The sequence below is a fragment of the Podarcis raffonei genome, chromosome 7 (genome assembly GCF_027172205.1).
Source record: "Podarcis raffonei isolate rPodRaf1 chromosome 7, rPodRaf1.pri, whole genome shotgun sequence".
NCBI lineage: Eukaryota > Metazoa > Chordata > Lepidosauria > Squamata > Lacertidae > Podarcis > Podarcis raffonei.
In genome coordinates, this window is record NC_070608.1 from 45,159,226 (window position 1) to 45,186,806 (window position 27,581).

Below are 27,581 nucleotides of genomic sequence, written 5' to 3' on the forward strand. Positions count from 1 at the left end.
TACCTTGAGTTAAGAACTTTGCTTCAGGATGAGAACAGAAATCATGCGGCGGCAGCAGGAGGCCCCATTAGCTAAAGTGGTCTTCAGGTTAAGAACAGTTTCAGGTTAAGAACAGACCTCCGGAACGCATTAAGTGCTTAACCCAACGTACCACTGTACTACTATACAGTTAAACATTCCTACTTCTCTGAGTAATAGGGTTTCGGTTTCGGCTCTCCAAAGCAAGCAAAGAGCCTTTTAGAAGCCCTCACCCTCTCCCCAATGCCAAGACTTGCTTTTGCAAACCCCATATCCAACTCGTCTTTCCTGCTAGCTACATTCCTACTATAAACTGTTTCTCTGACCACACCAAACCAAGACCCCACACTACAGACAAGACTGCTTACTGATGACAAGGGCTGTTTCCTTAATAGCAATCAGGAGCAATAGGTGATGTTGGCAGTCAGGACAATATTTCCAATTTATAGAAGTATTATAATTCCAGAACTGAACTGTTTCATAACCTATTTTGTAGGTACTACGTGTTTCCTCAATTTTAACCAGTATTGACTCTGTCAATAGTCGACCACAAAAAAAAGCTTTTGCAAAGAACTATAAGAGTAGGTTTATTTCATTCAGTGTCAAGAGTAAAAATAAAAATAAAAATTCAAGAACTTTTAATGCATTTTTATAATGGAGTTACTGTCAGAAGCGATTTTATACTTTTGTAGTTGATGGATATCAAGTTCGCTTTTCTTTGATTTTGGTAAAGATGCCATAAATAAAAACCTAATCTAATCCATTCAATACAACTGTGCCCATGACATTTTACAGAACTGGATCGCAAATTGAAAAAAACAAATAAGACTAATAAATTCAGAGTAAAAGAGTTTGCCAAGCGCATGAACTTGACGTCCCGTACTATTAACTTAGCGTCTCAGGTGTGTAGACAACCAAACAGCAATTTCCACTTGCAGACCTACAATCCACAAGAACCGAGTTCAATCTTTTATGAAGAAACTATAAGAAGCATTAAAATTGCCTCACAGTTCTATTTCAATATGAAATACATTTACAATCATCACAGTAGTGAGCAAGCTATTCAAATGAGATTTTTTTTTAAATCCCCAAGATTGCAAATCAATTAAAACATATGATTCAGCTAGCATTAAGCACTTTTACATACCATTGTTCCAATGTCCCCACTGTGGAAGGACGCTTGGATCCAGAATTGGCCTCCACAGTCACTTACGGACTCATTGTTAAAACCATGTTTATGGAAGACAACCTTACTTGGCTACGAGTGATCGCCAAAGAAGAAGAAGAAGAAATGTTATGTATTACTTCAGGTGAACCTCACTTATAAGAGCTAGTTTGATGGCCAGACTATAGCATAGAAATTTGTCAGTAAGAAAAACTGGGAACTGAAAATACAGTACAAACCAGAACTTGACAGTAGGCTGAAGCTTCATTTTTCAAAGGTGTTTAAGATTCCTACTTGGTGCAATGAATTCTTCCTTCCATATGTTAACAGAAACCCTTCCCCAGAAGTGAAAGATAAAACAGGGAAACACTGAATTTCCGCATTTAATTGTTCTTAACAAATTAAGTAACTGAATACAGAAGAAATCTCATTTGTTTAAGGCCTTGGTTTCTGAGCAGCTGAGGCATTGAACAAACTGAAAACATTTTCTGGGGCTGCCACTGAGTTCTGTTACTATGGAATATTTCTTTTTACTCCAAAATATTTCCATGTCTTCGAGATAAAACATTTAGGATTACAAAAAAATCCTTTCCCTATCTGAGTGACTGGTGTTTTAACTGCATACATACAGGGGAAAGATAAAATGGCTATGCGATTTTGCAAACTGAATTAATGTTACATTTTCTTCTTGTCCTTCCTTATTCTTTTGTTCTTCCCCAGCTGCTTAGATAAATTTTCCTAGAGAGAGGAGGAAAAAAAATCAAAATGAGCACAACTTATTTCTTACTCTGCATAAGCCGCTGTGCTTTTCTGCACTGGTAGGATACTTTCAAGGTTAATGATCTACAATTAATACTCTGTTTAGTTTTATGTTTTCCTGATTCACTGAACGGATTCTGAAAAGATTGATACTTGTGTCATTAAGATTATTTCTGAATGGAAAAAGTTGTCTGCAAAATGATGCTAACCATTCATAACCATTGGAGACGTTACAGAACAGATTCCATTTCAACTTTTTGCCGTTAGGCTTTATATAGGAACTGTTTTCTCCTAGGTATGAGTGACAGACAATACAACTGGAGCTCTTTCTTGCCACCTGTGGGGCTTTCTGCACAGAAAACAGGCACTACCTTAACAACATATCGTAAATAAATTACACTGTACTTTCCATGGCACACTGGTGTTGTTTCTGATTAATATAATTTTTAAAAGAGTAATGTTTAGACTATTATGCTTCATTTACCCCCTCTTTTATATGACCAAGATCAATAATACTATTGTATAACCGAATGAATCATAAAACACCACATGTTTTTTTCAGAGCAGGTGGCGTTTTAGGGCTCTGAAAGATTTTAAGTATTGGATGCATTCCAAAAAAATTTAGCAACTGGTACAAAAGACAGTTGATTTCAGATGAACATGAAGCTTTTACAGGTTTTATACCCTGTTTACAGAATTACCTTCAACACAGGGTAGAAATTAGTCTCCTAAAAATTCAAGAGCCTCTGTCACTTTCTATAGCCTTTACCTTTAAAATTCTCCATCTCGCCACCACTGCCCACCTAATCTCCTCTTATTACATGTCTTAGCCTTGCCATGTTTCATGCTGCTACTTCATCTTTCCCTCTCTGTCTTCAGTGCTCATCTGCCAACTCCTTTCCTTCTTTCCTTTTGCCACAGAAATCATGCACCAAACACATCAAGCAGAAAAGGAAGCAAGACCGAAAAGAGGCCTTCAGCCACCCACAGGCATGCACCTCTAACTTTATTCCATTGTTTCCTTCTCAGAGCCAGTCCCACGCTGAACTTGTGTGGAGGTGAAGGAGAAAACTGTCAGTCTGGGGATTGGGCATGATAAATAATATTCACCAAAACACAACCTATTCCTTGAAAAAGCTTTCCTACCAAACTACTTTTAAACTTGGGGAAAATTTTAAATAGTAGTTTTCTCGTGCAACAAGTAAACTGAAAAATTCAGTTACGTGTACATGCTATTTTAGAGAGTGTCTGTGTGTGTGGCATTTCAGCAGCCAGTTAACAGAAGCCATCGCTATTAGGGTAGACTTACAGGGGACTTGGTGTAGTTCTGTTCCACAAGTATATTCCTGGCACAATTGTTGATGTGTTTAAAACGATCTGGTCCTAGCAGGATACCACCATACCAGCGGGACACCACCACCAGAACATTGCGGACATCCAGGATCTGTATAAAAACACTTGTCCATTAACATCTGGAAGATGAGCTGTGTGACTTGTGTCTGCCTGGATGCGCTCTCCTGTATATAATGAGCGCATGTCATTGTTGATGCCACGCTCTGGAATAGTTCTAGAAATAAACATTACCTTTTAAAAAAAGTGCAAGCCAACTCCGTCTTCCCTTGCCCAAAATTCTTTAATAAGAAAAGCTGACATTGGTCCAGAAACTCAAATTCTGCACTGGTACGTCAACAATTTAGGGATATCCAGCATATACTTAATAAATTCAGCATCTGACTGTTAACTACTCTTGCTATTGGGGAAGAAGCACAGCAGGAAGAGGAGAGCTATTGTAAATAAAAGACTGCAGGAGTGGAGGCAGCAGCGCCACCTGCCAAACCCTAGGCCTCCCATTCAGCAAAGGCTAAAATCACTGGGGGGGGGGGGAATCGAGCAGGTGAAGCTCTTCTGGCCATGACGTGTAAACAGGGGCATTGCAAGGGCATTTAGTTGAGTTTTAGGAGGATGCCCAGTGTGCTATCTCACAGTGTAAAGGTAAAGGGTAAAGGGACCCCTGACCATTAGGTCCAGTCGTGGCCGACTCTGGGGTTGCGGCGCTCATCTCGCTTTATTGGCCGAGGGAGCCGGCCTACAGCTTCCGGGTCATGTGGCCAGCATGACTAAGCCGCTTCTGGCGAACCAGAGCAGCGCACGGAAACACCGTTTACCTTCCCGCTGGAGCGGTACCTATTTATCCACTTGCACTTTGACGTGCTTTCGAACTGCTAGGTTGGCAGGAGCAGGGACCGAGCAACAGGAGCTCACCCCGTCACGGGGATTCGAACCGCTGACCTTCTGATCGGCAAGTCCTAGGCTCTGTGGTTTAACCCACAGCACCACCCGCATCCCTATCTCACAGTGTATGTAGGACCAAGAGACATGGATGGAGAAGAAGCTGCTGCAGTGACCTGCAACACCTGTGCCCTGTTTGTCTTCCTGACTGAAAACGGGCAACACTACGCCTGCAGCAAGAGCAAGCTGGAAGAGAAACTACAGCAACTTGAAGCCTCTTAGAGATCAGATATTAGATGAGGCTGGAGCATGACGGACTCATGGAATGCTGGACACAATCTTTCACCTGCCCATTGCACGTATCTAGTTTTTAAATACAGTCATAAGGCTGACCAGCATGGAGAAACCAATTCATGGCCACAAAGATTCTTTAAAAGTTTTGTTGTTTTCACCAACATATACAAACAGTAAAGAATCCATGATAACAAATACATCAAAGAAGAGAATACTTTCCTCCCATCATTTAGCCAAGTAGGTCCTTCCCAAGGGTGCTCTCTGACGAAGTCAGTTTTTGAGTCACTGCCCATAGAAGAAAGAAAACACCACCAAATCTCTGGGAAGTCATTGCTGAATGCTTTAAGTCCAGATATTTTAAAACCACATTGGGATTTTCCAAAAACCAAATTCTGTCACAGACATCAAATTCCAACTGTAAAACATGAACAGGTCATATTGTCTGCATCTCCCTTAGGAGGAGATCTACTATAGTAAAAGGAAACAGCACACAGACAAAGAAGGTGGTCCTCCTTTGTTTCACACACAATTCATAGCAATTTCTTTTGTAATAAATCCCAGTTGCATGGCTACTCTTTTCACTGTTGAGAGACGGAGTACTATTAAGGCGTTTTGGGCTCCCGTGCCTTTAAATGAAGCGCTTCTAATTTACAGGTTCAAGCAATTTTATTGCCATCTATTGATTACATTGGGGGGATTAGTGACTAATCTCCCCTTGAGTAGTCTCCCTGAGAATTGCCCTGCATCAATTTCCTTTTACCACAGGGGAGGCCAATTACTTATTTCCTTTTTTTTTAATAGAAAGCTAGTGATTTAATTTTTTAAAAAAGCATACTTGATTCTTCTACTGTTTTAATCTGCTATGGCCTGGCACACGAGGAGGATGAAGAACTTTTCAGCAGGTACAGAGTTTATGGTTAATTATGGTTTGATGTGACGTATGAACTGGGCTTCTATGTGATGTGATGTCACCACATTTTAAAACACAGTGATGTGTGGCATATGGGCAAGAAATCTCACTGCATCATAATGTAAATGTAATGTAAAGGAAACAGGGGAAATTAGGCACAGACTGCCATTTTCAGTGCTTCTGTCCCTAGTATCTTTCTGCGGATCTTGTAATTCTACGCCTAGAAACTGAAATTTCCACTAAATAGTACCTGGATGGTAGCATGTTTTTATTACTTTATAATATTTCCATCACTTAGCTCCCATGTGTAAAAATACTCAAATAATGCTTTCCAATCTCTCTATCATCTATCTATCTATCTATCATCTACACTCAATACAGATTTGTAGAATAAACTTTATTTTAGAACTACAATCCAAACACTGCAGGAAAAATTCTCCAGTTACCAATTGGTTCCTTTTACCTGCATGAGATGGAGAAGACGTCCACCTGCGGCTGTTTCACCATCATCTTCACAATCCTGTAAGAAAGTCTGCTTGTCTTCACAGTATATCCTAAAAGCAAAAAGTGAAACAAAAAGTGTCAAGTAACAAAGCAAACATCCTTACATAATACATATCTCAACAATATTGTTTAAGGGACTCTTGCTCTTATTCAAACGCCTTAAAATCTTATCATAACCAATTGTACTTACACTGTGTGACAGTGAGAGAGTTTTGATGCTATTAAGGTAACAGAATCAAAGCAGATGTTTCTCTCGTTCATCCCTCTGAAATAATTGCCACTGAAAATTGGCTACTCACCTGTATGCGTATATATTGTGAGTAGCACTGGCTATTTTCTTATTCTTGTACAACTCAGCAATAACATTTTTCACCTATGAAGAAAAAAAAGCTTTTTACCCCAACGTATAAATGCTTATATACTACACTTTTAAGGTTTTGCAAACAAGGCTCATTCTCTGTGGTTACTACTAAAACATTTCAATTAAATTAAATGCAACAGTGGTGGAGAATGCAATATGGCTGGCATCCATACTTCTGGTACAAGAAATTATTCATTTGTGCAAGTACATGTTTCCTTGGCAGTAAATGCCACTGGATGCAGTGGTGTATACGTCTTTTCAAATGTGCCCAGGACAACAGCCTGCAGGCGTAAAATTTAAGACAGCCTTTGCCAACCTGGTGTCCTCAAGATGTTTGTACTACAATGCCTATCAGTCAGCATGGCCAATAGAATGACAGGAATTGCAGTTCAAAATATCTGGTGGACGCAAGGTTGGCAAAGGCTAATTTAAGATATAGATGTAATGGAAAAATGCACCCAGTACCACCTGAGATAGTGATGCTCAAGGAAGTTTATGTGTTAACCACAAAACTCCAAAGACCATGAGTGCAATGAAGATCTTTCCAAGACAACCAAGGGTGCCCCAGAGTACAACTTCAGCTACATGGACTGTTGGGGCTTATAAGGAACATGGAATGGGATTGGGGGGGGGGGGGGAGAAAAGAATAGGTTACAGATCGACAGAAGGGCTGATTCTTTGGGTTAGCATTTTGTTTACCGTTGCCCAGCCTCCATGTTCGTCTGTAGTACCTTCTATCCCTTTCCTTTGAAGGAAAGAGTCTGAAACTTAGACTGTATAACCAATGTCCTTAGTTATGATATAACTATGCATATTTTAAAAGGCACTGGCTGAAAAATATAATGCAAACATAAGCTGAGATCCTACATTTCCTTCTCTAGACAGAGCAGAGCTCATGGAATATACCTTCCCATCTCCACACACCCTCTTTTCTCCACAGAGCTCTGCAATTCTGCTCTGTGGGGTCCTTCAAAGTGGTATTGGGAAATGAGGGAGTCCATGAATGAAAGATGAACTTGGGATTCAAGCCATTGTCAAAATTTTAAATGAAGAGTGTGGATGGAGTAAAGAGAAGAAGGTGAAGATGAAGGATATAGCAAACTGTTGTGGAAGGAAAGCGCTGGAGGAAGATCGACCTGCAGCTCTTGGCCTTGGTGAAAGTTTTGTATGCTTAGAAACGTGAGCAGCCAGCCAGGTACAGAGGGCCAGTCTTGTACATTTGGCAAGGCATGTGAGGAGGTGAAAAATGGGGCCCTTGATATCTGATCAGATATCAGTGTAGATAAACACTACTGATCAGATGCCAGAGAAGATGCACTGCCTGATCTAGAAAGTCACAAGGGGCTCTTTGTGTAAGAAAATGAAATACGAAGCGGTAGAAATAACATCAACAGGCCTTTACAGATCAAGACATCAAAGGCTGCTTCTGGAGGTTGGCACCCCAGACCCACACACCATCTTCCTGTTTGAGCTCTATGTCACTCATAGTAAATGTAAAGCTTTTTTCTCACTCAGAAACTTAAATCAACAGGATCAACAGTATGTGGATTAAAACAACAACACACACTGGTTTGCTTTTTCGCCCAATAGGTTACAGAATATATTGTGTTAATCTGTGGAAATAATCAAGATTCCTCCAATACCCCTTTTACACATTTAATCTTTGTCTGCACTGTAGGCCCTAAGAGCTCAATAAAGAATTAGATGGTAATTTATTAGTTGTCCTTTCCCCCCATATCTCCTTAAACGTAGTTATCTATTGTTCTATTCTTATCAGATGGCTCAAGTTTCCCTGTACTAGATAAACCCTGTGATGAAAAAACTGTTTTAATAAACAATGCATAATTAATACCACTTTAAGCAAAACATTATTAAAGCTGTGAGAGCTTGAGAAAACATGCCTGGCAAGCAAATTGCTTTTAATTCAAAAGGAGAGAAAAAAAGTGATCTCTCTAGAGTTATCAAAATACATCTCCAATATTTATCTTTGCAGTATTCCCATTATTTCACAGCAAATTCACTTACTATGCTGGGGAGAGGAAAAAACTGATATAGCATACCTCAAGACACAGTTCACAGTATCTGCAAAGAGAATTTTGCTTTGAAAACAGTTTCCCAAATCATATATTTCCCTTTCTAAGGGGAAAAATGCACCAAAGGAGGGCAATGTAAATAACTAACTGTGCTAATAATCAACCAGCAATTCTAGAACAGTTTCCACCACCACCACCACGCAAATGGGACTGAGCTGGCACAGTCTGGTATGTGTGCATTAATAGTGCATTCCTATGAATATCTACTCAGGAGTATGTCCCACTGAGGCCAGTGGGCTATACTCCAAACTCTAGTGGTGCAGCAATAAAACTTCTGGCAAATTTGCAAAACTAAGCAGGGTTTCAAATTGGATAGTGGACCACATGTTGAGATGCCTACATTGAAGGGGGCTGGACTAGATAACTGTCAGGTCCCTTGAAACTTCAGTCACCACAGTTATTCATGTCAGCAGAGGGGAACAGCCTAGGAAACAGGAGGCGTTTGCACTGCACCAAATCCCACTACAGTTGCTCACAGATGTATTTCCCTCAGGTAATTTATTTGCAGAGGTATAAAGCTGGCCAAGGGACGTGGGCGGCACTGTGGTCTAAACCACTGAGCCTCTTGGGCTTGCCGATCAGAAGGTTGGCGGTTTGAATCCCCGCGACGTGGTGAGCTCCCGTTCCTCGGTCCCAGCTCCTGCCAACCTAACAGTTCGAAAGCACGCCAAAAAGTGCAAGTAGATAAATAGGTACTGCTCCAGCGGGAAGGTAAACGGCATTTCCGTGCACTGCTCTGGTTTCGGTGTTCTGTTGTGCTAGAAACAGCTTAGTCATGCTGGCCACATGACCCAGAAAAACTGTCTGCGGACAAACGCTGGCTCCCTCAACCTGTAAAGTGAGATGAGCGCTGCAACCCCATAGTCGTTCGCAACTGGACTTAACTGTCAGGGGTCCCTTTACCCTTTTTAAAAGCTGGCCACTGTTGATACTTTGGTCTTATGCTTTTCAAATAAAAGCTTTCACGGAATAGATAATGCCTGTAGGACTCTGTAAGTTATCCCAGAGCTGAGGATAACATGTGCTATTTCTGTGCAACCCACTGCTCAGTTTCAAGCCAGATATACAACCCTATTGATTCAAAAGGTTACCACTCATCTTTTCTTATCTGATTATCTTGAATCCAAATTACTGCACACCTCTTTTTTTACAAATATCCTGGATCCAAAAGGCTACCACGCATCTTTCAAGATGATCCTGAATCTAAATTCCCCAGGCCATTCATTTTAATCTGGATAGCAATATTTAAGCCAATAAAACCCTCTGGAATGGATGACAGAGATCTGTATTTTGCAGAAGAAAACATATTTGTGGTGTCTGTGTTAGGCAAATAAGAACATATACATACATGCTTAAATATGTATACTTATAACCTAGAGAGGAGGAGACTGAAAGGCCTGTCAGAAAGCAGATTTTACTAACCTGTTTGGGGCTCACAACAGGTGCTAAATGTGCCTGGAAAGTGCTTCTTCGGTCTGTAATTGGGTTTCCATGATAAATTGGAGGCAGCTCTTCATCTGCAAATTTAAGAATTTAGGTTTTGTGCAAAGGTGGGCTACTGTACCTTCTCTCCAACTAACTCAGAATGGCCCTGCTAAACTAATCTTTCCCTCCGTCTCCTACGATCACAAGCCTCATTCTTCTCTTTTAAATCCTTTACACTGATTTCTTTGCTTGCCTTCCATCAACTTTTAAAGCTTTCCTTCTCTACAGCTTGCTACAAGTTTACTATGGGTTAAAAACTGCAAACAAAACGCTGCCTCAAACCGGGAAGAAAGTCGGGGAATAGCTGTGCGTGAGCAGAGCAGAGCACATGAACGAAAGGCTCACTTCATGCTCATGTACGCAACACATGCATCTCTTACCAATATTTATAAAGCGCAAGATGTAGTGGGGGGAAATCTCCATGCCCGACTCTTCTAATCATATAGCATAATCTCACCTAGGATCACACTCCTGTCTCTTCTGCACCATGCCATTTGCTAAGCCATTCACTGTACCAACAATAACTTCCCTATTGATCCCTTCACAATTGTGGTAAGGGGGTCCACACATAGAAAGCAGTGTGAGAGCTATGGCATTTTCTGATCCCACCTCTGATGTCCATGTGCTGAGTGAGGTGGATATCTGAGGAGGGAAGGTTCAGGAAAGAATGATCAGGGTTCCAGTTCCAACAGGGATCTGTGCATGTAGTCTTCCCTAGCTCAGACGCCCATGTCTAACATGCAGAAGTTGAAGGCAAGCCTTAGGGAATCAGTCCCTTTGTAAATGTTCACCCCCTTCACAAAGGCATCAGTTCCTCTTTTTATTTTGCCAGACCCACTTTTTAATCAAAAGTTCAGACAATGCAGTGCAGATACCTAACACAAAGTCACAGGGGGACAAAGTGATTTGCAGCAGCACTTTCACATGGCTTGGCTCCACTTCATGAGCGCCGTTTCATATATATATATTTAATAGACACAAAAGTAAGCGTGGAAACATAACTAAACAGCAATAGCTACTCTACCTTCTTGGCTTTCTGACAGATCAAAATTCAGAGTTACAGCTGCACATTCCCGGAGGGGTTGATACTCCAGTGAAAAATTCTCTTCATACTCCAGATCAGTTTCTTCTGTAATTTTTTTAACATCTGGTCCTACTGGTATAAAAGCAATACCTGCTTTAAAAGGCTTTCTTGACAGTTCAAACTATTTTAAGTGATTGGTAGCATCTGTGGGGAAGTTAATGGTACAATTACATTTGCAAGTGGCACTTCTTAAGAAACACATATAACACATACTTTGAAAAATAAATAAAAAGGATACATTGGTCATTCAGAGGGCAGAGCAAATTATTAATTATAACTGTCAGAACCACATGTAAAGTACAGTGGTACCTCGGGTTAAGTACTTAATTCGTTCCGGAAGTCCGTTCTTAACCTGAAACTGTTCTTAACCTGAAGCACCACTTTAGCTAATGGGCCCTCCTGCTGCCACCGCGCTGCCGGAGCACGATTTCTGTTCTCATCCTGAAGCAAAGTTCTTAACCCAGGGTAATATTTCTGGGTTAGCGGAGTCTGTAACCTGACGCGTCTGTAACCTGAAGCGTATGTAACCCGAGGTATCACTGTATTATAAAATATTTTGGACCCACTACTAGGAATACCTACATGTGCAATTGTCACATAACAACCTACAGACAGGTTGCATTATTTTTCTGACATCCAAGTGTCCCCATATCAGAAAAAACGAAAATGCATGAAGTGACACTCACACATCGTATTTTTCAGAGTTTAAAAGAAACGCAAGGGTAAATTTTGCATGTGCAGATTTAGAGAAGAAAGAAATAATAGCAAGTATTACACAGATCTTGCCATCTAACTTCTGTGCATTTTGAACTTGCAAAAATTACCTCAAGGGATCACAAACATGTGTGCAAACATGGTTCGTATGTCTAAATTTCCCATTCCTGCTATGTGACTCTCACATATTCAAAAGCCTTGAAAAACGTAGTAAGCGTATCACTTCAGATAAACTCAAGCAAAGTTCAGATGATCACTAGGAAATTTCAGCAATAATCTACAGATGTGGTAAATCAAGGCAAATTATTTGGCATAGATTACTATAACGCCCCTTATTCTGCTGAATGCCCACTATATCTCTCAGGATGCTCCAATCATTTTCACCCACATGTGATTCCTCAGTACAGCACATGACACCAAAACATTATACCACTAGAGGGCAGAGAGAACTACCAAATGCGGGCATGGCTAAATGCACGTCTGGGTTCAAAAATGCTTTGCAGAGGATAGCAGAAAAATATGTGGGTTGCAACATGCAGTTTTCAAAGCCACACCAATAGTTGCCAAAAAAAAAAAGTACAGCAGATCACATTAAAGATCCTACCCTAAGTGTTGTAATCTACCTATTAATTTCCCCAGTAAACGTGACACCCTTCAGGAAAAAACTAAACAAAAACTATCATACTGAAATGGCTCTTATTTATTTGTTGTATCAAGATGATAAAATTGCAATTTGGAGGAATAACAGAAATCCCAGACTGCATCCCTGTATATTCCAACTGTGTTGCTGTTCTGTTGACAGAGAAGCAAGACTTTTGTATGGTGGTTCCCACCCTTTGGAATTCCTTCCTGTTACAAATCAGTCAGGTTCCATCTCAATTATTTTTTCGGTGTCTATGGAACACCTTCCTTTCACAACAAGCCTGTTAAGTAGAGATTTTTATTCCCTGTCTGTATCAGCACTGGGCTTGAAAATTGTGTCTATATTGAATAACCGCTTTGCAATGTCGTTGGAAGCAATTGATACATGAAATAAATAAAAACAATAAATACCGTATTTTTCGCCCCATAGGACACTCCGTCCCATAGGACGCACCTAGTTTTTTGGGGGGGAAATAAAGGGGGGGAAATTTCCCTTTATTTCCCCCCCAAAAGCAGGTCGGGAAACCGAACCAGGTCGAGGAACAGCGGGATGGCGGCGCTGCGCCTCCCTGCTGTCCCCCGAGCTTGTGGGGCTGGCCGATGTCTGTCCGGCGCACGGGGCGCTCTGCTTCAGGGCGCCCCGCCCGCCGGGCAGCAGGCTGCTATCCGCAGCGTGGGGAGCCCTGCGGGGAACTCCTGCAGGGCTCCCCACACTGCGGATGTCTGTCCGGCGCGTGGGGCGCTCTGCTTCAGGGTGCCCCGCCCACCGGGCGGCAGGCTGCTATCCGTAGCATGGGGAGCCCTGTGGGGACTCCCGCAGGGCTCCCCACGCTGCGGATGTGTTCCCGAAGCGCCAGGCGCTCTGCTTTCAGGGTGCCCGGCGCTCCGGGAAGCAGGCTGCTATCCGCAGCCTAGACATCCCTGCGGGACCTCCCGCAGGGCTGCCTAGGCTGCCTAGGCACCGACCCCTCTCGCTCTCCAAGCTTCAGCGAAAGCCTGCATTTGCCCCATAGGACGCACCCAGATTTCCCCTTCATTTTTGGAGGGGGAAAAATGTGTCCTATAGGGCAAAAAATACGGTAAATATTCCAGAACCTTAAGCCACATACAACGTTAATTAGTACTATTTCCATTGCATAAATGTTTTTGTATTCCTGGTTTCAGTTCTGCTATCAGATATTTTTAAACACTTACTAAACTGCAGCTGGTATTCCTGCTTTAATAGCACTCTCACCGTTTCTCACTTTAGGAGGAATGCTGAAGCCTCTGAGAAGTGGCTAAAAGTGCATCTTTAATAATAACCTACTGATCTATTGGAACTAGATGTAATACTTTGCTTGAAATTGGGTTTTATTGGGGGGCAGGATATAGAAAGCAGAATTGATCGTTTTCTCAAGCAACTGAAAGCGTCTTAGCCTGCCTCTGGCTTTATTTACGCTGCCTCACATGATCCAGCTGCACTGGGGCCTTACAGTGAACGAAGGCAAGACTGTGTAGACTGCCATAGCCCTTCCCATGTCTGATCATAAGGCCTGCATGTACTTCTGGTTATTGGGTCACATGGTGCCCAACAGGCTTTAACACAGCCTTCTCACTTCCCACTTGTGGTTTTTCTACATAGCAATGATCAAAAGTAATAATTTAGGGTTATATGCAGTGCCGTGTGAGCAGTTATGTGTGTGTGCAACAGGACTTCTCCTTCCTTTCCCCACGTGTTCCCGAAACCTGCTCCGGAGCGTTGCTCAGACCCGTTTAGAACCTTACCTGAATCAGAAGACTGCGATTTTTCTATCAAAAATTCACGTATCTTCTCCACCCATAGATAAAGGATGCTTTCACCAAGATTCTGTCTGAAAAGCATGATACAAAATATACAAATCTACTCTAAAATTACTTTTTTAATGGAGAGCATCATAGAAATCTATATGCTTCAGATGTGGTTTAGGAGCCTTCTTGTGTAAAAATATCCTGTGATACACCACTTTCATTCCAGGGACACAGAGTGGCTTGTTCTTTAGGTTTTGGAAGAGAGCAGTCAGAAAGTACAAACCTATGCATGCTTCCTCAGAAGTAAGTGCCACATGATGTTACACCATAACGCATGGCCTTTGCCTAGCTTTGCTGTAACAGTTGCCTCACTAAAACAGAATGGACTATTTTGTATAAGATCCATAAATCTTCACTTCCAGCAAAAGGTTCTGCTTCATATTGCTTTTTCAACATTGCTGCCATCTGCTGGAATTATGTATAAAACATTTCAGGACAGTATTTGGATTTTTAAAATACACAAGATGAAACGGTTAAATCAACTATGATTAAATGGGCTCAGGACATTGGTCATAATATTTTGTTCGCTGACTGGGAAAAGTTGTGGACCACCGGGATGAAATTTACGGCATGTAATGCCTTAAGAGAAAATATAATGAAAATGATTTATAGGTGGTACATAACCCCAGTCAAGCTTGCAAAGATCTACCACTTGCCTGACAATAAATGTTGGAAATGTAAGGAAAAGGAAGGTACATTTTTTCACCTCTGGTGGACGTGCCCGAAGATTAAGGCATTCTGGGAAATGATTTATAATGAACTGAAAAAGGTATTTAAATATACCTTTCCTAAGAAACCAGAGGCCTTTCTCTTGGGCATTGTCGGCCAAGGGGTGTTAAAGACAGATATAACTTTTTTTATGTATGCTACAACAGCAGCTAGAATACTCATTGCAAAGTACTGGAAGACACAGGATCTACCCACACTGGAAGAATGGCAGATGAAGGTGATGGACTACATGGGCTTGGCAGAAATGACGAGCAGAATCCGAAACCAGGGAAAAGAAGCGGCGGAAGAAGAATGGAAAAAGTTTAAGGACTATTTAAAGAAATATTACAAAATTAATGACAGCTAGAATGATGTTGGACTAAAGTAAATGGTTACTATTAGTAATGGTTAAGACAAGGAGAATAAGGATGATTAGCTTAAATTTATAGCAAAATAAGGGAAGATTTGCTGAACAATTGATTAGAATCTGGAATACAGAAACGGGAGGCATGAGGAAGTCGAGGAAGAAAGGTTTAAGAAAATAGGACATGAAATGGTACTTGTTTCTTGTTTTGTTTTTTGTCTTCTGTTTGTTTATGTATGTTTTGTTTGTATGAATATAAAAATTGTTTAATAAAAATATTATAAAAAAAAAAAGTATTTGGATTTTTAAAAATCTAACCATGATATTTTTTATTATTACATTTGTTTGTTTGTTTGTTTGTTATTCATTCATTCCCCGCCTTTTACTCTGACTGGACTCAAGGAGGCTTACAAATAAAACCAAGAATAGCTAAAAACATAGAAAAAATGATTAAGCATTAACAGAATTCAAGCACATATATAATCTGAAAACATACAAATAACTGCAATAAAAGCAGCATGGCAGCAGCTATGCTTCTTCCTCATCAGGGCACTCAAAAGTCGTGGCCCTTTCAATACGATTTACAGATACAGCCGCACCCACTCTCCGCTGGTTTGTGAAAACATGATTTTCACAGAAAGCAGATACTATGCTAGATCCCAGCTTCCCATGCTTCTTTCTATGATTCGTATTCCGACAAACAGTACAACTTACACATAGAGTTCTTCCAGATAATTTGCAAGTTCCGCATATTCCTGTCCAGAAAGCCAAGGAGCACTAGAATAAAAAAAGGAACGTACTAGTTTAATATTTGCATCATTTAAAAACCATTTTCTGCTTCAAGATACTAAAAACACCTCATCGTGATTATGCTTTTATATGTTTTGGCAAAATCAAATCATGTTGCAATTCTACCTTCTTCTTCATACTGGGACAGTACCCATATCACAAAAATATGATAATAAAAAACTAGGAAGAGACATATTTTCACTTGCTTTCTCCCTTATGTTGCTATAATTTACAGTTTGCTGAGTTCCTTCAAACCAGGATGATTAGCTGATTTTGGCCAGAGGGCTACATTCCCTGTTGGTCAAATCTCCAAAGCTGAAGTGTGTATGGTCACCACACACTCACTTGCTCCACACAAGCCTGTGTATCACACACAGAGAGTGGTTACATATTATGAAACTAACAGTTTGGAACAAAAGGCACAGAAGCTTTTTTTCAAGAATATTCACTTATCACTTACTTAATTTGATAAATAGGTGGTGCTGTTGTCGGATATTCAGGAGGAAGGATCACCTGAAAAGTTTTAAAAGTAGTTTAGCCAGAAATGTTCATTCCAAATCTAGCTGGAGACGGGGTGGAGGAGAAATGCAGGACAGTTCCAAAACATTGTTAAGGTATTAAATAACTGGAAACACTAGTATATAAATCCTTAGATGACAGTCCTGCACACAAAGTGAGCCTTACTTATGCATAAACATGTACAGAATCAGTATCTTAGGTACCTTACGGCTCTCCCATAATACATAGATTTTACTTCTCCCATTTTTTCGGCATTATTTGTGAGACAGATGCAAACATTAAAGGACAGAACCCACAGGACTATCTTGCCAACATTAAAACATACTTGGAGAAATAAAAATCCTAACCTACAAAGAAAGTCTTGCTCTTTAAAAAGTTACAGAACTCTGCAACAACTAATAAAATAGGATGTGTCTCCCTACATCCGACTGCATCATTTATAAATCAATTGTGTGTTAAAGAATTGTCCTAGTTATTCTTAAGTAGGGCGCCAACAGTTTCAAGACAGGGTGGGGTCACATTCCTCACCACATTCCCCAATGCTGAATTGCCATGCTAGCTCTGACCTCTAAAGACTGCATGTTGAGTGCAGTCACCAGCAAGGGAACCCCTGCTCACAAGCAGCACCTTGTGCTTACAGGCTTCACAGGATCGGGACCCTCGATTCTACAGGGTTCCTGACTGTGTGGATGCCCAGTGCAGAAGTAGCTGTGTGTATGAAGGAATCCCCTTGCAGACAACCAGTTATGGTTGAGTTGTCAGAGGGTGGAGCTGATGCAGAAGAACTTGCCCTGCTCTAAGCTTGAAATCATGAATGCCTTATATGAGAATAATGCATAACAAAGGCTAAAGTTAAACCCAAAAGATTTGAGGCCAAGCCACAACCCAGAATTCCTTCATTCTTTATTTTATTTGTATACTGCTTTTCCACCAAAAGAATAAAGTTCAAAGCAGCGTACAACAACAAAACAATACCTCTCAAAATGAACCATTTCAGAATAACATAATAAAACATTACAGTACATTTACAACGTTACATCTCCTGACAATAGCAAAAGTAGGCTCAAAGATGCCTATCTGAGATATCCAGTTGCAAACTCAAAGCCCAATTATGTTTCAGGAAAACCTACCTGCAGACAGAGTCTCCACTTTGGCTTTTCCAGGCAATCACTAATCTGAATACAGAATACTTTTGCATCTTCATCAATGGTGCACCATTCATCGCCATATATAGCAGACAAGGCTTCAATTTCTTCTGTCTAACAGAAAATTATGCAGTAATATTTTATTTCTATACTGTTGAACTACAATAATTTCTAAGTAGTGTGCAATAAACTTGATGCAATGTAAATCAGTTAAAATTACAAATTCAGAATTCAGTTGTTGGAATAAACAAAGTCTTCAGTAGTCAGCGCAAGCCTGCTCCCCAACACAGTGGCTGCTTAGGAGCAAGGTATAACAGAATCGGAACATATGAAGAGCCTGCTAGATCAGGCCAAAGACCCATCTCATCCCATCCAGCACCCTTGCCTCACAGTGCCCAGATCTAGGTGGACTTTAGGAGGCAATGCACGAAGGAAGGATGTATAAGCAGCAGCTAATAATGATGGTCGCATTAAGCCTCTGCATACCAGGAGGTGGGAAAGTTTCCTTAGGGGCATCCTGGAAGCATCTATCCGGCCACTATTGAATTCGGTGGAATTGGGTCAGATCCAACGGGATGACGAATACATTAATATGCTTCAAGGTGATGCTAGACTACAATGCCCATCACTCGCTAACCATGCAAGTTGGGGTTGCAGGGCGATGGAGTCCAACCATATCTGGAGCCACATGTGCGCCCCCGTCGCGACCTTAGCATGCAGGCAAAACCCCTTAGGCAAATGCCCCGTTTCCCTGACCTGCCCCCTTCTCCAGGAATCCAAGCCCGACGCCCCGCAATCAGCCTCCCGCTCCGCAACGCGCTCACTTGTCTCTGGGCCGTTTCCGGGTCACTCGCCGCCATCACGGCGCGGGAAGGCGGAGCTCACGCGTCCAATCAGCCCTGCGCCCGGGACGCAGAATCCTTGCCCCCGAGAAAGAGGTTAGCGCATGTGCGTAAAGGCGAGGTGCAAAAAAACTCCAAAACCTCCCGGTATTTTGGAGGACGGTGTTGCGGCCTCTCTTAAGAGCCAAGAGCGACACGTAGTCGGAGGCGCTCGGGTCCCCGTGGGGAGGGCACGGTCACCCTTTAGGAAATGGGTATGGCTGAAAGGCCACGGGGAAATGCAATATGCAGCAGGGGAAACGCATGAAAACCAAAATGATGCAAAAGTAGGGTGTCTTTTTCAGCTTCCCAGTCGCAGTAAACAGCTGTTCTGTAATTCAGCAGAAAGTGTTTATAGATTTGGGGGTGCTGTAAAAGGGATTTGGCGTTTAGTAAATGTAAACACAGACTTGAACGCAGTCCCATCGGCTCCAACAGAATCTACTTTTTATTGATGTTTATGGTAGTAGCTTGCATTGACGGTTTTGAAAAGCTAGAACACGGAACCATTGGCCAGCTTGCAACGTTGACAGGACTGTGTGGAAACTCTCACTATGAATAAATTCATCAGAATGGGAGTGGTACACACGGCCTCTGCAATTTGCATTATTATGAACTTGAAAGTAGAGTTACGATATCTCTTCAGGCCCAGAGGCAAAGCAGATGTGGCAACAACCACAGAAAAAGTCCTTACCTGCTTGAGCACCTGTGCACATATTCTAGGTGCACCCTGTTACATTTAAATGCATTTACCACATTTGTTGGATTGTTCACATGTAGTCCCCATGCCAAGAACATGTTTGCTAATGCTATATGCGAGTAGACAGGTACAAGTGATAAGTGCATTCAAATGTTTGCTTCTGTATAGAACACTTCTATACCAAGCATCATATCTATGGTTGCCATTAAATCTGCTGCGATACAGCATGTTGAACACTCCCAAGCAGAAATCTATGCCAAACTGAGCCAAGCAGTGGCCCAAAACATTACTGAAAGCAGTTACAGGGGAGCCATAGAATATGGGTTGAAACAGACATGGTAGTGGCCATAAATGAAGTGCTCACCCAAAAAATACACAAAAGATGTCTACCTAGAAGTCATGTGTTCCAACCTACAAGCCATTTCTGCCAGTTGCTAAGTCCCATTAGTCATTTCCACTATCTACAGAAGTTGGATGTAGCTAGACTTAAAGGTTTTTCTGCATTTTTCCTTTGTGTGCTTTTTTTTAGTATAAATTTATATGGCTGCTTTCGTTGAAAATTCAGGTAATTGAAATTATGATTATCTTATATTTTGACATTAACCTATGACTTTTTAAAGGAATGACGCTGATAGGCCCCTCTAAGAAGAAATGAAAACTACACAATATGTGCATATTTAGGGGGGGGTGGAATCAAGAGCACTTGCCTTCTCACTTTTTGGTGTAATGCAACAGCAGATGACACATCTACGGGGGGGGGGGGATAAAAGGCCATGCTAGTCAAGTTAATAATGAACTAGTCTGTATTTTTTGTATTAACTTCTTCTAAAATCTGAATGTATTCCCATAATAGGCCTTACCGCATAATTTCTTTTGAATGTCTTATTGGCTTGATTTGAGATAATTGTGTGAGACAGGTAGACCTGCAATCATAGGTTTGTTGCAAAGCAAACTGTGTTCAGAGTCTTAGGATTCATATTGCTGTAGTTATCTGAGCATGAGCAATGCAGTCTTTGGAGATGACTGTTTATTATCATGACGGCTATGTTTTACATGTTTCAACCCTCTTTTTAATAATCAGCTCAGATCTTCATGCTTTCTGTTCCCAGCACTTCACCATCATGTCCAAATTAGAATGGTTTCATCTCCCCTACGATGAGGTACCCCACTTCTGTGCTGAGAGTACACACATCCTGCTGTAAGGAGAGATCATGTACAAGTTAGGAAACAGGAAACGTGAAGCAATCTTGTGCTTCCTATTCCAAATCTCCAAGACTATTCTAACAGCAAATTCACACAGGAGACTGCAGCTGTATTAACATTTCGTAAACCTTGCAGATCCAAGTGAGAGTACTGTTTGTGAAAACTATGCCTCCACGTGGGCGGTTACAATTCTTACAGTGGTGGCAGCTCAATAAATTTCAGGGCTCTCTCTGAAGGAACCTGTAATTCTCTGGAGGAGGAAGAGGTCTCGGCCACTCCTTGTGAGTACCCATGATAGCTAAACTCATTTTTGAATGGTAAGAGTTCCAGGAGAGATAAGCATCAGCCCATCCTAAACACATTTTACACATGGATCTTATGCCGGCTGGTGCATCTGATCTCATTTATATAAGCAGTGAGTCAAGTGGTTATTGAAAGTAAACAAAACATCTCATTTGTTAAACTTGAATTAAGTTTTTAGCATCACAAGGAACATTTATTTAGGATTGTAATATTAAATATAAGACAGAAATGTGTGTGTGTTGCAAAAGTGTTATTCTATAAAGTACGAGCAACAAGATAGGTGGGCATGATTTTAAGAGACCATGCAGTTAATATTAAAGAGAAGAATGTTAAAGTATACAGCCTTGCTTAATAAGAATGATGTGATCTATCTACCCCAATATTCTTTATCAAAAAGCACAGGGAATAATTTCCTGATCACATAATTGAACTTCTTAGGTATGGGAATGGAGTCTTGGTCCCATTATCTTGTTTCTCTTGAAATATCCATCCCTCATTACGTTATTTAATCTCCTTATTAATCTATTATCACCATTGTGATCATGAACTTTGACAGTGGTAAATTCCATAGACCAAGGCTGTGATTATGTCATTGCAGCAACTTTTATTTGAAAGCTCCTTGATGTTACAGCTTATGCTCTGCGAGCCATTTTTGTAGTTCTGTTGTTTTGTTTACAAGCTTCTGTAAGATTATTTCATTGGCTAGACTCCAACCAAAATACAACAGTTGTTCCATTCACTTTTCAAAATGATGTGTAATGTTCTGAGCTATCTCTTTAAGAAAAGAAATGAAGTGTTCACATCCTTCTAAAATGCAGTCCTATACATATTTACATTAAATTAAGCCTTTTAAAAAACTCTGTAGGTGTTGCTTCCAAGGAAATGTGGATAGGCTGCATGCTTCACTAACACAGGCTTTCAATGGCCTTGATAGGTAGTTTTGTTTTAATACTGCCCCCTTCTCTGTACCTCCTACTCAAGAAAGTGATAGCCAGAACTCTACATATGCAGCACCAGTACCACAAAAACATACATTTTGTATAGTTTTTGTAACATTCAATTTCCTGGTACTTTTTATGTGATGCTATTTCACAATGTTATCACTATATTTTAATAAGAAGAGCCAAACACCACTAATAAAAACCGCCCACCTCATTACATCTTCCTTTGCATCTTTCTGGCTTCTAGTTCCTTCGGGTTAAAACATGTCTAGTCAAGGAACAACCTACTCTTGACAAATTTTCTCACGGCACTGTAGCTCCTGGCCTACTTTTGCAGTACATTATCTAATGGGAAATGGAAATTACTTTGTTTCAACACACTGGCACATTATTATAGTCTGTAACTATTAGCAACACTTTACTACAGATCTGTCTGCAGTTTTGGCATTATCACAGCTATTGCAAAATTATTCTCAAGTGCTGAAGGCACAAGTTAACACACTATGAGCTACTGCAGAAAACTGGGTGTAGGAATTAGGAGCACATGTATATAACCAGTCTGGGATTTATTTCATTCCATGCCACAGGGTCTTCTTCCGACGCAAAGCAAAATACTAGGTAAGAAAATACCGTATTTTTCGCTCTATAAGACGCACCGGATCACAAGACGCCCCTAGTTTTTGGAGGAGGAAAACAAGAAAAAAAAATTCTGAATCTCAGAAGCCAGAACAGCAAGAGGTATCGCTACGCAGTGAAAGCAGCAATCCCTCTTGCTGTTCTGGCTTCTGGGATAGCTGCACAGCCTGCATTCGCTCCATAAGACGCACACACATTTCCCCTTACTTTTTAGGAGGGAAAAAGTGAGTCTTATAGAGCAAAAAATACGGTAATTAACATTTAGTGTATATTTTTAAAAGCTTCATGTCAGCAGTTAAAACCTGTTTTCCATTGTTCCATTTATTTTTCTAGCATTGTTATAGCTTATAATTCAGTACATTGTCCTTGTTACTTTTCTTATTTTTTAAAAAAAATAGGAGCTATTTTCCTCAAAGTTTATTGAAAAGCCTGTTTTAATGAGATGCTTGAGCTAATTTATAAAGCTCATATCAAAATCAGATTATGCTATCTATATGAAGATTTTCTCTACATATTCTCTCCAAAACATCTTGCAGACATTAGTAGAAATGAATAATAATCTAAAGTATTTATTAATATTGCACAGTAAGGCTTGGGACTGGTCTTGTAAAAGCTTGTCAGGTGGGAAGAGTTTTTCTTCAATAAATATACATGTGGAAAGTGATTTGATGGATCAAATTGTTCATGCCAAAATAAAACCTGTTTGCCTTTAAGGTGCCACAAAACACTTAGTTTTTGCTTAGCTCTGTAATTCTGCAGGCACTCCTTACACAACTTACTCTTTACTACAGACCTCACTTTAAGAGTGAGTCTTGCAGTCCAGTTCTATCTCATTGGGTTCTGGGACACCTAACTCCGCATAGTATTGGGCTGCTATCGAGATGCAGTTAGGCTGTAATCCTCTGGGCACTTACCGGTATTTGCCAGAAGTCCTATTGCACACAATAAGCAATTACTGTTGTGCATTCTGGTACAGCTGTTCAAATCCTTGCAGAACCAAGTCCTGCCATGGGCATAGTCAGGATTTATGTTGGGGTGTGTGTGCTTGTGCGCAGGACACCCACCTGTCATCATCCTCTGTCTGGCTCTGGCTTGCAGATTCTGGCTGAAACGTCTCAACAACAGTTGTTTCAAATTACTTTCTTTTGACCTTAAGTGCTCAGAAAAATCTGTCAATATCTTCACTAGGATGTGCCACAACATCATTGAAGTGACCCCAGTGAGTACTGTATTTCAGTTTCAAATATTCTGATTATTTCTACGTTTAGTAAAGTATTTTAATTACTTGATTTAGGGGGGCAGGCCCCAGCAGCTGCTCCCCTGCCTAAACCCAAGCCCTTCAAGGTGAGGATGAAGAACTTGGGACCCAGATGTTGCCAGGTAAAACATCTGTTATGTACTGAGTTGAATAGGATCCAAACTGCAGCAGTCTGATTGGTCCTAGAACAATAGGATCCAAAAGGCAGCAGTCTGATTGGTCCTAGAACAATAGGATTCAGAATGCAGCAGTCTGATTGGTCCTAGAACAATGCAGCAGTATGATTGGTTGGCAGGAACCACCCAATCATGCTCCAGATAGAAGTGAATCCACAACCTGATTGGCTTACAGTAGAATTCTGGAATTAGCCAATCATGTGCAGCCCATTGTGTAAATAATGTATATAAAGCAGATACTTTGAGGGGACATTCATTCATTCCTCCTCACCACTAGGAGCTGAATAAAAAGAAAAAAGAGGGACAAGAACTTGCTGAGCTAAAAATTGGAACTGGAATACAAGAAGGGGAGGTGTGGGGAAGTCAAGGAAATTGGTTATTGATAGTAAGAAATGTAAATTTTATGTGTTTTTAAGTGTTTTTTTGTTTTTTCTTTATTTTTTGAAAATTTCAATAAATATTTATTAAAAAAAAAGGAGCTGAATAAAGAGCATGAAATCACTTTGCGACTCTGAGTATATTTCAACATCCCTAAATGCGCTCCACCGGCCGCGCTGCCTGAGGCAGGTGGGACTTGGGAGGTCCAAAAGCCTAGTTGCAAACACGTGTTGCTCTGTTCACAAGGTGGCAGGAGCACCCGCGGTTCCCTTACTTCCTCGGGGCGGTGGGGCAACAAAACCTGGGGCGTCTAAGGGTACCGGTGTCTCAGCGCCGGCCGAGTGCCTCGCGCGCCTCCGCCGCTGGGTGGAGCTTTGCCTCTCCGCTCTCGCCGCTGACTCCAGGGAGCCTCTTATCTTGGCAGGAGGAGGAGCGCGGCAGGGAGGGCCACGCGGTCACGTGCGCGGGAGTGGGAACTACAAGAGAAGCCGAGGGGAGGGGGCGCGCGGAGTGGACCACGGCTGGTCGGAAAGGGTTGCGCAGCTGCCGGCCTGGCGCCGCCGCCCGAAGCGGTGAGAGAAAGAGGGGAGTGCGCACACACACGAGGGGCGGGGGGGTGTTGGAGGCGTAGAAAGCGCAAGCCCAAAGAGACCCCCCCCTCTCCTCCTTTCCGCGCGCGCCTGCTTCTTCTTCCCAGGACCTGTGAGTGCGCTTTCTGCCTCGCTCGGGGCGTGCTGCCCTGCTGAACCCCGCTCCCCAGCAGCACCCACCCCCTTGGCTGGCAGCTTCAGCGCGCTTCGGAGTGGCGGGGACCGGGGGTTGCAAGTGGCGAGCGCGCTCCTGCCAAGTGCAAGCGGCGGGGCCGCTCCCTTGGCTGCGCTCTGAGGATGTGCAATAATAGCAGCGCGGGACGCAGGAGGTCCGGGCAGGCTTTGCGCAGAAGTGCGGGTCCTGCTATATCAGAGTTTCTCGCGTCTTGTTGGCGGCGGGGCCGGGTTCGTCCCCCCCCCCACCAAAAACCGTCACGTGTGACAAGATGTTTTAATTTTGCGGGCTAAGTTCGCTGCCTTGCGAACCCGAAAGTTCAGAGGGGCCAGCAACCCTTAATCTCTTTTTGGATTGGACCGCTGAAAAAGTGGCAGCATAGCATGAGGGATTTTAGTACCTGAAGCCTGTCGCATGTTAGGAGGAGCTTTACTTGCTGGGCTTGTTTTTTTGTTTGTTTTTTGTCAGAGATACAGGCATTGCGGGGGTGGGGGTGGGGGACACGAGGTTGCAAACCCACCAGAATTTCGTTTCCTGCTTTTTGCTAAGGTGTTGGTCATTCATGGTGCGATGAAGTGCCGTTGGTACACGTGTTACACATCATAGATATGCATACACTAGTATATTAAGGTTCTGTGTGTATGTTCAGTCCTAGAATATGCAGTTTTATTCATATCTCTCCTTAAGGTAGTTTATCCTGCTTTGCATGGGCTGAAATAGATTCCTTCCAACTACACAATTCTGTGATTTTATTATTCTATGATAACTATAATAATCAAACCTCTGAGCATAAGGAAGGAAGTACAGTGGTACCTCGGGTTAAGTACTTAATTCGTTCCGAAGGTCCATTCTTAACCTGAAACTGCTCTTAACCTGAAGCACCACTTTAGCTAATGGGGCCTCCTGCTGCCGCTGCGCTGCCAGAGCACAATTTCTGTTCTCATCCTGAAGCAAAGTTCTTAACCCGAGGTACTATTTCTGGGTTAGTGGAGTCTGTAACCTGAAGCGTATGTAACCCAAGGTACCACTGTAGTTGTAACATAAAGTCATCACAGAAATTATTATGATGGATGTGCAGTTGAACATGAGAATTAACCAATGTGTATTCCCATCTTCGGTCCCAGCTCCTGCCCACCTAGCAGTTTGAAAGCACCCCTAAGTGCAAGTAGATAAATAGGTACCGCTTTATAGCGGGAAGGTAAACGGCATATCTGTGTGCTGCTCTGGTGCTGGCTCACCAGAGCAGCTTCGTCACGCTGGCCATGTGACCCGGAAGTGTCTCCGGACAGCGCTGGCCTCTTAAGTGAGATGGGCGCACAACCCTAGAGTCGGACACGACTGGCCCGTACGGGCAGGGGTACCTTTACCTTTACCTTTATTTAAAATTAAAATGGAAGCCCATTTATACAGTGACTGAACACACATATTTTCGGACATCCGCACAGGACTTTTTGGCTCTTGTGTTTTTTGTGTGTATGGTTAAATGTAAGATAGGGAGTGAGAAGACTTTCAAACAGATGGAGTATTCTAACCAGTGTCTTATCTTCTTTTTAACCTAAATTGGCATTGTAACTTGTTTTGATTTTCTCTGGAGCAAGTATAATGTAGTTTGTTTTTAAATGTTTTATTAAAATATTTCTTGGGTAGCAAGGGTACATATAGTTTGTCAGTTTTCAGATAATAGGGTCCTTTCTACAAGTCAGTTAGATTCAGTGATGTAGTTGATAGCTGTGGTCTTATTCATCGTCGTACTGCTTTCATATTGACTTTCTAAACAAAGTTGGTCACTGCAAGGAAAATGTTAAAGCATTTAAAGTTGACAATATTCAAGTCAAATCTTTAGGATTCTGCTAAAATAGCTAAACTCTAAATTTGGACCACATTCTAGCTTCCTGCAATGCATTGACTTTTTTGTTAGGTTATGATTCCTAGAATATTGAAAATAACCTACACAGAACATTTGTGCTACTGAGTATAGATGTGTACAACAAGCTAAAGTTTTGATCTTTTAAGTCATAGTTTAAATAAGACCAATAACATGCAGGTTTACTCTCTTGACATAGCCAGACTTAAATACCCGTATTAATTAAATATCCCTACCTTATATCTATGTTAGTTGTCATATAGTTATGAGAATGATGTCCTCAGTTCTGGAGAGGATTTTATTACTATTCATTACAAGAATTGATCGATTTTCCATTACTTTAACAGAAATGCAAACTTTATTGTTTGCACCACAAAACCCATCTTATTTACCTTACAGAAACTGCATTCACAACCTTTCACTATCTGTAAATCTTAATTTCCTTAGGTATGCTGTTTCCCAAAATGGGAATGGACATAGAATTTTAGAAAACTTAAAATGCAGATGAAAAATTAGTACAACTCACTATAACAAAGTTAACTTATCTGGCCTTAAGAATTCAGCCAGTGGCAGACTTTAGGCTTTCAAATTTCAGCGGTGCACTGTGCAACACTAAAATTTGGCAAACCCCGCCCCCCCGCGCTCTGTTGTATAGCATAGTTTTGGCACCCCCTGCAGTGAGTAACCCAGTGCAACCACACCAGTCGTGCTGCTCTAAAACCACCTCTTATTCATAAATCATGCAACAGGGATTTCAGGGCACTGTTATTAGCAAGATCAGCGTTTTGTGTTATCGTGCCCATCACTGAGGAGTGAGGCCATTGTGCAGAGTGCATTCTGTTCCTTGATCCTTATGGAGACTGTGC

At 41.6% G+C, this 27,581-nt stretch overlaps 2 protein-coding genes across 13 annotated transcripts in view; one reads left to right on the forward strand and one right to left on the reverse strand.

The window, feature by feature from the left end:
• Positions 1 to 27,581, forward strand: part of OSBPL1A (oxysterol binding protein like 1A) — a 158,326-nt gene that overhangs the window by 62,597 nt on the left and 68,148 nt on the right. For 3 of the 8 annotated variants that reach the window (XM_053396363.1, XM_053396364.1, XM_053396365.1), the window contains exon 1: positions 18,450 to 18,548. The exons of 2 other annotated variants lie outside the window; for them this stretch is intronic. The gene's annotated coding sequence lies outside the window, so the exon portion shown is untranslated. Of the gene's footprint in view, positions 1 to 18,449; positions 18,549 to 20,554; positions 20,676 to 24,536; positions 24,659 to 27,581 lie in introns of those variants that run through there. 3 more of the 8 variants (XM_053396370.1, XM_053396368.1, XM_053396371.1) reach the window with 2 other exon arrangements.
• On the reverse strand, positions 1,549 to 18,521 carry IMPACT (impact RWD domain protein). 5 transcript variants are annotated; one of them, XM_053396374.1, is made up of 11 exons: positions 18,435 to 18,521; positions 17,596 to 17,724; positions 16,407 to 16,459; positions 15,872 to 15,934; positions 14,023 to 14,108; positions 10,843 to 10,974; positions 9,756 to 9,850; positions 6,179 to 6,252; positions 5,839 to 5,929; positions 3,252 to 3,386; positions 1,549 to 1,921 (listed from the first exon to the last, which is right to left on the reverse strand). In XM_053396374.1, exons 1-11 carry the CDS (start codon positions 18,468 to 18,470, stop codon positions 1,859 to 1,861), a joined length of 957 nt encoding a protein of 318 aa, XP_053252349.1. In that variant the 5' UTR covers positions 18,471 to 18,521; the 3' UTR covers positions 1,549 to 1,858. The 5 variants fall into 5 exon arrangements, with proteins under 5 accessions (XP_053252349.1, XP_053252350.1, XP_053252348.1 ...); XM_053396375.1 differs by lacking the exon at positions 18,435 to 18,521 and adding an exon at positions 18,248 to 18,360 and having other exon boundaries at positions 10,843 to 10,971; XM_053396373.1 differs by lacking the exon at positions 18,435 to 18,521 and adding an exon at positions 18,248 to 18,360.

Excerpts from the sequence above, each read along its gene's own strand:
- IMPACT (XM_053396373.1), bottom strand. The coding sequence starts at position 18,286 with ATGGTTGGACTCCATCGCCCTGCAACCCCAACTTGCATG. Across the intron at positions 6,253-9,755 it reads CTGTTGTGAGCCCCAAACAG|GTGAAAAATGTTATTGCTGA; the intron begins GTTAGTAAAATC and ends TTTTCTTCATAG. Across the intron at positions 1,922-3,251 it reads AGAACTACACCAAGTCCCCT|GAAAATTTATCTAAGCAGCT; the intron begins GTAAGTCTACCC and ends TCCTCTCTCTAG.